A 13,916-nucleotide genomic window follows, 5' to 3' on the forward strand; every position below is an offset into this window, starting at 1 on the left:
GAATTATTTTAAAAAATGTAAAAAAAAAAAAATACAAAAATTCAAATTACCCCCCTTTGCCCCATTGAAAATAAAACAAACAAAAAACAATATACATATTTTTTATCCCAGCGTTCAGAAATGCCCGATCAATCAAAATATAGAAACAGTTAATCTGGTAGGTAAATGGGGTAACAAGAAAAAAATAAAATGTCAGAATTACGTTTTTTTGGCTGTTGCAACATTTCAATAAAAGGTGATCAAAACAGTGCATTTACCTCAAAATAGTATGAATGGTACAAATGTCAACAAGGGGTACAAAAAATAAGCCCTCACCCAGGTCCAGAGCCCGAAAAATGAAAACGCTATGGGTTTCGGAAAATGGTGACATAAGTGAAATTTGTTTCATACAAATTTCTGAATTTTTTTTTACCACTTAAAACCTATAAATATTTGGTATCTGCATTCTCATAATGACCTGGAGAATCATAATGGCAGGTCAGTTTTATCAAATAGTGAACATGGTAAATAAAAAACACAAAAAAGAATTGTGGAATTGTACATTTTTTTGCAATTTCACCATAGTTGGAATTTGTTTCCTGTTTTTTCAGTACACTATATGGCAAAATAAATTGGATCAATGCATGCATTGCCTGTTTGTTGGGCTCTCCACGCACGTGCTGTCACCGTCACACAGCCGCGACACATGCAGCTGCGGTGCCGATCAGAGGAAGAGCCGGCGCGCTCCATGCTTCTGGGTTCTCTCTGCAGCTTATTCGGTAAGCGCTATAGCTTGCTAAATAATCAGGGACCCAAACAAATTTGCTCAACTCTATTCCCCACTTCAGCTTTATTGACAGCTGTCATGGCGGCTTCAGACTCGGTTCACACTGGGGAGTCGGATGTGCAGTCTTAGACTTTCCTGTTGCTCAGCCTAAGGCCTGTTTCACACCTCAGTGGCTCCGGTACATGTGGTGACAGTTTTCTCACGTACCGGAGACACTGACTCACGTAGACACATTAAAATCAATGTGTCTCTGCACATGTCAGCGTGTTTTCACGGACCGTGTGTCCATGTGAAAAACACGGAGACATGTCAGTGTTCGTGGGAGCGCACGGATCACACGGACCCATTAAAGTCAATGGGTCCGTTTAAACACGTACCGCACACGGATGCTGTCCGTGTGCCGTGCAGGAGACAGCGCTACAGTAAGCGCTGTCCCCTGCTTTGGGTGCTGAAGCCGCCATTCATTTCTTCTCCCCAGCAGCATTCGCTGGAGAGAAGGAATGAAAAATCAATGTTTTTTTATTATTTTTGTGTTTAAAATAAAGATCCTTGTCACCTGCCACCTCCCACCCCCTGTGTGCCCGCCCGCTGGCATTAAAATACTCACCCAGCTCCCTCGATGCTTCCTCTCAGCGTCGCAGCTTGTCCTGTATGAGCGGTCACGTGGTGCCGCTCATTACAGTAATGAATATGCGGCTCCACCTCCCATAGGGGTGGAGCCGCATATTTATCACTGTAATGAGCGGTACCACATGACCGCTCATACAGGACAAGCTGCGACGCTGAGAGGAAGCATCGAGAGAGCTGGGTGAGTATTTTATTTCCAGCGGGCGGACGCACAGGGGGTGGGAGGGGGAAGGTTACCGGGAACTTTATTTTTACCACAAAAAAAAAACCCAATGATTTTTCATTCCTTCTCTCTAGCGAACGCTGCTGGGAAGAAGTAATGAATTCTGGCTTCAGCACCCAAAGCAGGGGACAGTGCTTACTGTAGCACTGTCTCCTGCATGGTCCGTGTGGTACTCAGTCGGCACACAGGGGGCACATGGCTGCCGCACGTGTGCCACACTGATGTGCCACGTGAGCACACGGACACACAGACACGGATAACTCTGATACCGATTTTTCCGGTACCGGAATTATCTGGATGTGTGAGACTGGCCTAAGGCTGGGTCACACTTGCGAGTGTGATGCGAGAAACTTGCGCGAGTCTCTTGCATCAGTACCCAGCACTGCCGCCGGCACTCAGGACTGGAGTGTGTGGCTGCATAGAAATACATGCAGCCGCATGCTCCGGTCCGAGTGCAATCGGCAGTGCCGGGTATTGATGCGCAAATTTCTCGCATCACACTTGCAAGTGTGACCCCGGCCTAAGTCTTCAATTGACACTAATCAAAAAGTTAACTCCTGGAAAACTGAACATCAGAGAACAAACCACTGCCGACGCCCAAACTCAGGCTGAGCAACAGGAAAGTCTAAGGCTGGGGTCACACTACCGTATAATATGGACGAGTGCTATGCGATCAAACATTGTATAGCACTCGGACCAGTATTCATCTATGGGGCAGCTCCCATCAGCGTTTTTTTTTCTCCGCCGTTTCCAACGTGCGAGTGAATTGCAGCATACTGCGACCGACACTCGGCCGAGTCTCGGCTCACTCACACCCATATAAGCCTATGGGTGCAAGTGAAACAATGAATATCACTCCGATATCATCCAAGTGATGTGCGTTATACGCTGACCCCGGCAATGAAGGAGATAGAGAATTTAATTTCTCCGCCTCCTCCACAGCTGTGCTCCAATCAGCTCTGTGCGAGAGGCTCGGAGCACAGACGCATGACACTCGGCTCCTGCTCGCAGCAGAGCAGAGCCGAGGCTCATTAGCATATCGCATCCGATGCTCTCGCATCAGATACAATACGCTAGTGTGACTCCGGCCTTAGAGTGCACAGCCAACTCCCCAGTGTGAACCGAGTCCGAAGCCGACATGACAACAGCGTTCACTTTGACTGCTGCCTGAACTGAATCCTGGACTCTGACCTTGCGCATCTGCACTAACACTGCAGGGGCCGAATACACACACAGTGTCAATGTGTGCAAGCTATCATCCGTCTCATCTCTCCTATATACAGCGACTGCCCATTATTGTATGATCCGGTCTGCTGCCAGCAACTGCTGCAAACAGAAGAGAGGGATGGGCGCTTTCCCGCACTGACACTGCGTGCCCACTCATCATGCAGTATCAGTGCAGGCATTCCTCTCTACTAGCTGAAGCTTGCCGCCTGCTAATTTCTAATCCTGTGAGCTGTAAGTAGAGAGATGTCTGCGCGGTTTTACTATACATCACTGCCACAACGCAGCCTCATTGTGTGAACGCAGCCAAGATAGCACCACAGTTGCACCATAATCTAAAACAGGTCATGTCATTTCTCAACACGTTTGCATTTTGTATGGTTAGTTAAATTACAAGAAATTTACACGATGGCACAGTGGTTAGCACTGCAGCCTTACAGCACTGGGGTCCTGGGTTCAAGTCCCACCAAAGAGAACATCTACAAGGAGTTTGTATGTTCTCCCCGTGTTTGCGTGGGTTTCCTCTGGGTTCTCCGGTTTCCTCCCACACTCCAAAGACATACTGATATTCACCTTGTGAGCCCCAATGGGACAGTGATGATAATGTCTGTAAAGCGCTGCAGAATATGATGGCGCTATAAATCATACAGCATGCATAAAAGGATACAGGGTTGTCTGTTGCACTGTTAATTTCTGTTGAAATTATGTTCTTAACAAAGTCAATAGTGTCATTCGCCACACCGTGCACCTAGAAACACAACATTATTCATTACAAGCAACTATTCGGCTTTTCAGAGTAAAACCAAGTGTGTGAGGGTTTTGGAAGTTTGTTTTCTTTCTTTACGTCATTTGTAGTTATGTTACAGGATACACAAAATCTCAATGAAAAATATCTGACTAAAAAAACACTCCAAGAAACAAACGAAAAACCCCAGCCCATTGCTACCAGGGAGGTATTTCCTTTTCTTGCTGCCTACTCTTCTCCTGTCTTTGTTTCTCCTTTTCCTGTACTGACACCGATGCTTCTGTTATTGCCGACATTGAGATGAATTATGTTGGTTCTTACTAAATCTTACTTTTTATCGTAATGTTGAATTGTAAACTAAAAAAAGTAATATAAATTTCAAATGTTCTTTCCATCACTATTGTCACACACAATGCTTTCTTTTCACTTGCTGGCAATGTTCGTACCTGTGGGCAGCAACGTAGTGTATAAGCATCTTGGACCCTGTCACAAAATCTGTGACTTTCTGAAAGACAAAGTATCCATTTTAACTTGGTGTTTGAAATAAATAAATATACAACACCCAACAATACACACAATGGAATCATGAAACAATGCAATAATCAACTTTAAAAGTTATTAGATTGTTATTATGAACTTCCTAGGATACCATGATATACACTGTATACTGTGGCATTGCAATACAAAGAATAAGTGATAAGATGATTGCAGGCTCAAGTGGGACTAAAAGAAAAATATGCTCAAAGGTCATTTTTACCATACAATGAACGGCATAAAAACAAAACAAAAAAAACACTGGCAGAATTGTATACCCCTCCTCACATGTGAAGCGCCATGGAATAAATGGCGCTATAATAATAATAATAATAAATAATAATAGTAATAATAATTGGATTTTCTCCCTCATTTTTCCATACACTATATGGTAAAATTAATAAAAAAATACAGCTCATCTGACAAAATAAAAAACAAGCCCTAATATGGCTATGTCAATGGAAAAAAGAAACGTTACATAGGTGAGAAAACACCAAAAGCACAAAAATAAATGCAAGGACCCGTTGAAGTGCTGTTTGACGAGAAGCGGTCGTCATCCTTCATGCATTCCGTTCACCCCTGCAACCCGATCTTTTAATTTTTGAATAATTTGGAGATGTTTTAAGGGACGGTGAGTGCGATTTTCCTTCTACTTTTGATGTAAGCCTATATATTATACATACTGTATATTATTTACAAAAAGTACAAACCAATCAGCTATAACAGCATAATCACTGGTAGGCTAAGTGAATAGCATTGGTTATCACTTATCAGGGGGGTTGGTAAATTAGATAGCAAGTTTCCAGTCAGTTTTGTGTGTTGGAAGCAGCACAGTTATGCAAACTTTAGCAAGGGCCATTGCTATCAAGGCAGTGGTATTCTCTAATTTCAGTGACTGTTTTACTAGGATAATACCATACGGCAAAATTTGTTCAGAAATGCTTCAAAGAGTTGACGGTGCTGACTTGTCCTCGTCATTCCCCAGATATCAATCTGATAAACCATTTGTGGGATGTCGGAAAATCAATGGAAGCCTCGGCTTGTAATTTACAATACCTAAATGACCTACTGCCAACCCCTTAGTGCCATATAACACAGGACACCAACAGAGGTCTTATGGAATCCATACCTCAAAGGATCAGAGCTGTTTTGCTGTCCACAGGGGAACTTTTACAATATTAAAAAGTTGGTCTTAAATGGAACCTTCAATGGAAATTCTAGCATTGAAGCTATGTATAAATCAGGCATGTAAAGAATTGAAAATGTGTGTATTGACAGGCCCCCAATGCACTTACAGACTGATTTGCACATGGCGTCTAACTAGATTTCATGATTGGTACATCGCATCTGAACAAAAAAAGGAATCATTTTTGTTGGAGAGCAAAAACCTATACACCCATACCATGATTCTATATGTAAAAAAAAAACATGATGACAGGTTGCCTTTAATGATAAGGCTGATTAGTTTAAACATTACAGATACATATGTTACTTAAAGGGAAACTGTTTTTAAATTACGGTATATTACATATTACTTGTACAAAACACCATTTTAAAGTACCAGCTATCTCTGAAGGATGGTGATCCGAATCTAAAAGTGATCTAAATCGAAAAGCTACCTCCACCTGTCCAGGGTGAGGCCTCAGTCTGTGTATGTCTAAAAGAGAAAACACTCATTAATAAAATGGTTTGTACCCAGCTTGTACTTCAGATCAGTAGTATAATAATAACCAACCGGAATCGAATGCCCTTGTCGTTCCCTTCAGGACTTCCAATGTAAGGGAGGCAATTATATCTGCTTGCTTGGCGACTGCATTGGCTCTCTCTACAGCTTCACAGCCTAAAGATGTAATCATCTGCGTACCATTGATCAGTGCGAGACCCTGCAAATAAAATGTATATTGTGAAAAGTTACAGTTTTTTGGGAAAAAATGTGGTCAATTTAAGGAGTGCTATGGCTATAGAGCACACTGCAATAGATTATTGGTAAACAAACCTCTTATTGAACCAGTACGCGTTTTGGCAGAGGACTGCTGCCTTCCTCAGGTGGAATGTAAAAAAGTTTTCATTCCCCTTGAGGGATTGTGTCTGGAGCAGCTTGGGGCCATAGAGTCCATCTCCAGGCAACAGGACCTGAAGTGACATCACATCCTGTGAAATGGCATCACGTGACAGGATCTTGGGCCCACGTGACCAGACCTGGAAGCACAGCACAGGAGCGGTCCCGGAGCAACAGAGCAGGAGTGCACGGAGACATCCGCTACCGGAGTTGTGCAGGGGTGCACAACCCTTCCAGGTTAGAGGCTAATCCCCCCACCTTCCATTGAAACATCCCAAACAAATCACCTAGTGCTTCTCATGCTGCGCTCTTCCATGTTTATTGTGAAAAGTTACACTACACCAATAGTTAATGTCATTTAATAAACATTGTTTTGTCATGTATTTGGTTGGAATTTGTCAGGAATATTCTGGTTGGATCAAGTTATTACCTTTGTGTAGGATAAGGACCACTGGGACCCTCACCAATCAACAGATCGGCACAACATTAGATTGGACCAGCAGCGCACAAGGTTGACTGCTGCTCAATTCATTTTCTATTTGACTGCTGGGAAAGTCTAATACATTGCTCCAACAGTCCTATAGAGATGGAATGGAGAGGCAGTTGAACATGCACACTGTTATTCGATTCGAACGGGAATAAAAGAGCCCCATTCTGGCAATTGGAGGGGTCCCTGCTGTCAGACCCACACAGATCTGAAAGTTATCATCTATACTGTGAATAACTTTTTCTAAGTTATATCATTTCGAGACGTAATCCAAATTTGCTTCTTTTTTTGTTACATAGACACTTTTTCGTCCTAATCGGCGAGAATTTGATGAGTACTAAGCGTTCAGAATTTATATACCAATTACAGTTTGTTTTGGACTATAACACACACTCAAATTTAGAGAACTAGACCAGAAAAATATCCTACTAATTACAGGGGTGGTTTCAGAAAAGAGATTTAACCAGAGTACTTCCAGGAAACTTCCCTGTAGATCTAAGAAAGTGGAGGGGTTAATAGACCTATTTGGTAGTCTAGGCTTGTTCTTCCTACTATACGTTGTTTAGTATTCACTGTTTAAATATAGCCCAAAATTAAAGTATACTACTACAATTATTTGATTAACTAATGCCAGTCGCTAGTAAAGGACCAATGACCACCCAGTCTCCATTATAGACCACAAAGTCTACCTTACTATGGACTGCTCTGGGCAATATCCTATTATTCCTCCTTATTGTTTTTCAGGCTTCCAACATGTCATTCAACTAGGCTCAGTTCACATCTTGTTTCTCAAGATTTGCAGGAAATGCTGGGAGTGTGCTCTGATGTTTACTGTGACATACTCATGGTCCCCCATGCACCCAGCGTATGACAATGGTGTGGTTTTCGTATACACTTAGCTCGTATGTATCAGCATTTCTTTCTAAAAAATGTAACCTACCTACAGTTGGGAACTTTATTAAAACAACAAAGAACACACCAACTGGTATATGTTCTTACAGTTGTAGTCAAAGGTCAAGGTATACCACTGTATGACCTATAGTGGCAGAGGTAGCGGAAAGACACTCGCCTATATATAGTATAAGGAGATTGTAGTATATAGGAAGATAGTCTCTGAAGAGATACAAGCATGTTCACAGATGGGTCAGTGAGGAAAACTTTGCCAAAAATCCTGCTGCCTTCTAAAAGTGTTCACATTTGCCAACATGTTAGGGCATGTTAGGTTAGGCTATGGGTTGAACTAGATGGACTTACAGTCTTCCTTCAACCTTAATAACTATGTAACTATGTAACTATGTACATCAAACATTTTTCATAAATAAATATAAAAAAAATTGGATTAGAAATGAAAAAAAAAATACAGCAATTCAGACATATTGTTGGGGTGGGGGGGTGTTATTATGATGTTCACTTTGGGGTACAAATCCCTGCTTTAAAAAAAAATATCAAAAGTTTGCCTTCGGTCTCATATCCTGAGAGCCATCACTTTTTTTCTGTTAATGGAGATGAATAGATCTTGATTTTTGCAGGACAAGATTACATTCTTATTGATAGGATTTTGAGATCAATACAACTTTATCATCTCTTTTTATTCCAATTTTTTTCCGGAGGTGTACTGGCCAAAAACCAGGGATATTGCCATTTTGATCTTTTTTTTTTACGTTTTGATGCTCACTGTATAGGATAAATATTTTTGATATTTTATTGCAGTTTGGACAAATACATATTTGGGTGTTCCAAATATTATTTTCCTTTTTTTAGATTTCACTATTTGCATTTCAGGAAAAGTAAGTGTTTTAATATTTCTTACATCTTTTAAAAATATATATTTCTCTTTTTTTTTACATTTGTTAATAGTCTCCTTAGGTAACATGAACCTGCAATATTTATAAAGAGAGGAAAAGTGTATATAAGACACCAATAAGCCCGTAATAACGAAATATATTAGGTGTATACAAGACTGATGAAGTGAAAAAATAAGACTGGCCTGCCTGAGAGGGGTCCATGTTATAATAAATATGGACACAAAAACAATCTCCCAAATAACCTGAAAATATGGGCTAAATATACTGTAATACAATACTGGAGGTAGTTGCTAAAAGTGAGTATTCTCTAGAAAGTACTGTAGTATTGCAATCTTTCACATAATTACTGATCTCTGTTTTCACACTTATCATACCCAAAGACTGGTCTTCAGGGGGTACAAATATGACAGACAGTAGCCCCATGACACCCCGCAATCACAACCCAGGCAATTGTCAACAAACGGTAGTTTCAGTATCTAGCTTCTTAAATGCCGCAGTCAGTCATGATTGACAGATCAATCTGTTGCAACAGCAGTTATTCTAGGGTGACTTCGGTATAACACAGTCAGCACCTCTACTATATGGAGCAGGTTCAGCTCCTGAGCCTGCTTAATACATACAGTGTGCGCATCTGCTATCAATGTATAGTGGATATCACCAAGGAGTAAACAGATTTTAACCAAAACCTTACAAAATGTGTCATTTAGAGGATTTTTCTACGTTGCCAGTGCAGCACCCCAGAGTCCTGGTCGTTCCAGTAACGTCGCTCTGCCGCTAAGGGGAGTGATGGTACGTCTGATGGCACTAAAAGAGTTCACCTGACCAGGTATCACAGTCACACACTACACTTCACACTCTGGCCACCAGGGGGAGCAAAAGGTCCTATCTACTAGGCCACTCCTCACACTCTGGTAAAACTGGGAGTCGGATAGGAAGTTAGAGAGAAGCTGACTGGGTTTTGCCCAGGTAACATCTAGTGAGAGAGAGCGTTGCTTGGGAAGATTCAGGGAGGTCCCTGTCAGGGGTGGGATCCTGGCAGTGGCCTAGCACAGACAGATCGTTACGGAGCCGTGCCTGCACCTCATTGCGGCAGCATCCTAAGAAAGGACATGAAGCGAAGTATATTGTGGAGAAGTGAGAAACGAGATCACAGCACAAAGGAGATAGAACCAGAAGGAGTCGTGCCCCAAGATCAGCAACATCCTTCTGAGTCGCGTAGCCGGCGGCCGGAACGCCGAGGAAGTAATAGACTCTACGCATTACTTTGAACTACGGCAGGGCAGTTAACTCTAGGTTGGCTGCCTCACCTTTACACCTAATGAAGACAACGGAGGCAATTGTGGGAGAGGGGCGTCTCTAGGGTCCTTATAAAATAACTCCAGGCCTACCCGTCATATGGGTGCGTCCTATCCAAACCATCTGGGGGACGGAGAGAAAGAACAGAAACATACACGACAGTTGTGAGGACTATCCTGTGGTGCTCAGCAGGAAGGTACTACAACACCCAGGCGCTAGTACGAAGGCTACTGATTTCCACCTGCAAATGGAACTCTGGTTGTGCCTTCGGACCGGCCGGTCTCAGCCAGCCCTGTTAGCAGTGCTCTGGATTGCGGATGCCGAAGCCTTCAGTAAAGAGACTGCAACCCTGTGTCCTCGTCATTTACTGCGACCCACACTATTACCATCTACTCATCACGGGATGCCCTGGGGACACACTTCACCTGTGGGAAGTTACAACATCTAGCTGCCATTCCATCACCCCAGCGGACCCCTAGCAGCGTCGGTCACCCTGACCGAATACCACAGGTGGCGTCACGAACACTAGACAAATAAGACCTTTTAATTGGACGCCCCTCAAAGGGCCACGGACCGGGTCAGGCCACCGTGACATCCCCCGAACCGAAAGACCCGGTACCGAGTACCCCATTGCCCTTCACGTGGGGGCGCTTCACTTCACTAAAAACTTAATATACAAAAATAATTTACCTCTTTTGGTTTCAAAGATACTGGTTTTAATCCATGAGCTTCAAGAACCTGAATACAAAAAAAATATAATTTCATAAAATAGGTAATTATATTGTTTACTGCAGTACTAAACGTTTTCTAAATATATGTGATATAAAAAAAATTACATTTTTACATCTTGCACCCAATAAAACAAATGAATATACACTTATGCATCTGTTATACAGTTTCTACTTTAACGCTTACGGTAATTAGAATAGTATTAGTAAATCAGGCCCAACATAACTGTGTGTCATCTGATCATTTCTTACATATTTAGCATCTGCCCAGCCACTTTTTGGTGACCACATCTTTCCTTCTCCAATTAAGCCCAAAGCAAGATGAGAAAGAGGGGCAAGATCTCCACTGGCTCCAACCGTGCCTTTCTCAGGGATGTATGGCAAGCAGCAAGCTGGAAGGAAAAAAATAGAACTTTAGCAAGAAGAGTTCTGCAAAAATGTGGACTGTAGTGGATGTGAAATGTGTGCACTCTAGTAAATAGGGGACGGCTCCTCTGGATTCAATTAATTAATTATTAATATGATTACAACTTAAGAGAAAAAGTCGAGAACCTCAAACTGTAGTTGAAGTAGTCACAATGCACCCCATTTGTCACTTTAAAAAATAAAACACAGTAGCTTCTAAGATACAGGCTTACCATTAAATGCGTCAATCACTTGTCGAAGTGTCTCTAGAGAAATACCACTATATCCTTTTGCTAAGACATTGATCCTCAAAGCCAAAAGCATACGTGTGCGGTCAGGACTTAGCGGCTTTCCAACACCTGTTGATACATCAAAAATCATAAAATTACCTTAAAATCCAGTCCAGCAAAAAATTTATAACAATTAATTAAGCCATTACCTGCTGAATGGGAACGAACAAGGTTGACTTGAAGATCCCTAAGTGCAAAGAAAAAATATATCATATACATAAAGACCAATAAGCATTTTATAATTAAGTAACAATGATGTATCCCCCTTAAAGGGATTGTCCAGTGCATAAAAAATGACTTTATTACCATTCAGAAAGGTTCAGACTGATTAAAAAGAATTACATTTAAATTATATATATATATATATATATATATATATATATATATATATATATACACATATATACAGTGTATATATATATATATATATATATATATATATATATATATATATATATATATATATATATATATATATATATGTACAGTGCCTACAAGTAGTATTCAACCCCCTGCAGATTTGACAGGTTTAATAAGATGCTAATAAGTTATAGCCTTCAAACTGCAAACAACAGCAGGATTTCTTAACAGATGCATAAATCTTACAAACCAAAAAGTTTTGTTGCTCAGTTAAATTTTTATAAATTTTAAACATAAAAGTGTGGTTCAATTATTATTCAACCCCTAGGTTTAATATTTTGTGGAATAACCTTTGTTTGCAATTACAGCTAATAATCGTCTTTTATAAGACCTGATCAGGCAGGCACAGGTCTCTGGAGTTATCTTGGCCCACTCCTCCATGCAGATCTTCTCCAAGTTATCTAGGTTCTTTGGGTGTCTCATGTGGACTTTAATCTTGAGCTCCTTCCACAAGTTTTCAATTGGGTTAAGGTCAGGAGACTGACTAGGCCACTGCAACACCTTGATTTTTTGCCTCTTGAACCAGGCCTTGGTTTTCTTGGCTGTGTGCTTTGGGTCGTTGTCTTGTTGGAAGATGAAATGACGACCCATCTTAAGATCCTTGATGGAGGAGCGGAGGTTCTTGGCCAAAATCTCCAGGTAGGCCGTGCTATCCATCTTCCCATGGATGCGGACCAGATGGCCAGGCCCCTTGGCTGAGAAACAGCCCCACAGCATGATGCTGCCACCACCATGCTTGACTGTAGGGATGGTATTCTTGGGGTCGTATGCAGTGCCATCCAGTCTCCAAACATCACATGTGTGGTTGGCACCAAAGATCTCGATCTTGGTCTCATCAGACCAGAGAACCTTGAACCAGTCAGTCTCAGAGTCCTCCAAGTGATCATGAGCAAACTGTAGATGAGCCTTGACATGACGCTTTGAAAGTAAAGGTACCTTACGGGCTCGTCTGGAATGGAGACCATTGCGGGGGAGTACGTTACTTATGGTATTGACTGAAACCAATGTCCCCACTGCCATGAGATCTTCCCGGAGCTCCTTCCTTGTTGTCCTTGGGTTAGCCTTGACTCTTCGGACAAGCCTGGCCTCGGCACGGGAGGAAACTTTCAAAGGCTGTCCAGGCCGTGGAAGGCTAACAGTAGTTCCATAAGCCTTCCACTTCCGGATGATGCTCCCAACAGTGGAGACAGGTAGGCCCAACTCCTTGGAAAGGGTTTTGTACCCCTTGCCAGCCTTGTGACCCTCCACGATCTTGTCTCTGATGGCCTTGGAATGCTCCTTTGTCTTTCCCATGTTGACCATGTATGAGTGCTGTTCACAAGTTTGGGGAGGGTCTTAAATAGTCAGAAAAGGCTGGAAAAAGAGATAATTAATCCAAACATGTGAAGCTCATTGTTCTTTGTGCCTGAACTACTTCTTAATACTTTAGGGGAACCAAACAGAATTATGGTGGGTTGAGGGGTTAAATAATAAATGACCCTATGAAAAAACTTTTCACAATTTAAAAAAAAAATAAACAAAGAAATAACATTATTTTTTGCTGCAGTGCATTTCACACTTCCAGGCTGATCTACAGTCCAAATGTCACAATGCCAAGTTAATTCCAAATGTGTAAACCTGCTAAATCTGCAGGGGGTTGAATACTACTTGTAGGCACTGTATATATACACTCACTGGCCACTTTATTAGGTACACCTGTCCAACTTCTTGTTAACACTTAATTTCTAATCAGCCAATCACATGGCGGCAACTCAGAGCATTTAGGCATGTAGACATGGTCAAGACAATCTCCTGCAGTTCAAACCGAGCATCAGTATGGGGAAGAAAGGTGATTTGAGTGCCTTTGAACGTGGCATGGTTGTTGGTGCCAGAAGGGCTGGTCTGAGTATTTCAGAAACTGCTGATCTACTGGGATTTTCACGCACAACCATCTCTAGGGTTTACAGAGAATGGTCCGAAAAAGAAAAAAAATCCAGTGAGCGGCAGTTCTGTGGGCGGAAATGCCTTGTTGATGCCAGAGGTCAGAGGAGAATGGGCAGACTGGTTCGAGCTGATAGAAAGGCAACAGTGACTCAAATCGCCACCCGTTACAACCAAGGTAGGCCTAAGAGCATCTCTGAACGCACAGTGCGTCGAACTTTGAGGCAGATGGGCTACAGCAGCAGAAGACCACACCGGGTACCACTCCTTTCAGCTAAGAACAGGAAACTGAGGCTACAATTTGTACAAGCTCATCGAAATTGGACAGTAGAAGATTGGAAAAACGTTGCTTGGTCTGATGAGTCTCGATTTCTGCTGCGACATTCG

General features: G+C 42.0%; 1 protein-coding gene across 3 annotated transcripts in view; it reads right to left on the reverse strand.

The window, feature by feature from the left end:
* HAL (histidine ammonia-lyase) overlaps positions 1-13,916 on the reverse strand; it is a 203,076-nt gene that overhangs the window by 31,209 nt on the left and 157,951 nt on the right. For all 3 annotated transcript variants that reach the window (XM_077265171.1, XM_077265172.1, XM_077265173.1), the window contains 8 exons: positions 11,339-11,376; positions 11,133-11,258; positions 10,747-10,886; positions 10,457-10,504; positions 5,855-6,002; positions 5,681-5,776; positions 4,032-4,090; positions 3,508-3,588 (listed from right to left, as the gene is read on the reverse strand). In XM_077265171.1, the coding sequence (XP_077121286.1) occupies positions 3,508-3,588; positions 4,032-4,090; positions 5,681-5,776; positions 5,855-6,002; positions 10,457-10,504; positions 10,747-10,886; positions 11,133-11,258; positions 11,339-11,376 (736 nt within the window). The remainder of the gene's footprint in view (positions 1-3,507; positions 3,589-4,031; positions 4,091-5,680; positions 5,777-5,854; positions 6,003-10,456; positions 10,505-10,746; positions 10,887-11,132; positions 11,259-11,338; positions 11,377-13,916) is intronic.

The sequence above is a fragment of the Ranitomeya variabilis genome, chromosome 5 (assembly GCF_051348905.1).
Source record: "Ranitomeya variabilis isolate aRanVar5 chromosome 5, aRanVar5.hap1, whole genome shotgun sequence".
Classification (NCBI taxonomy): Eukaryota; Metazoa; Chordata; class Amphibia; order Anura; family Dendrobatidae; genus Ranitomeya; species Ranitomeya variabilis.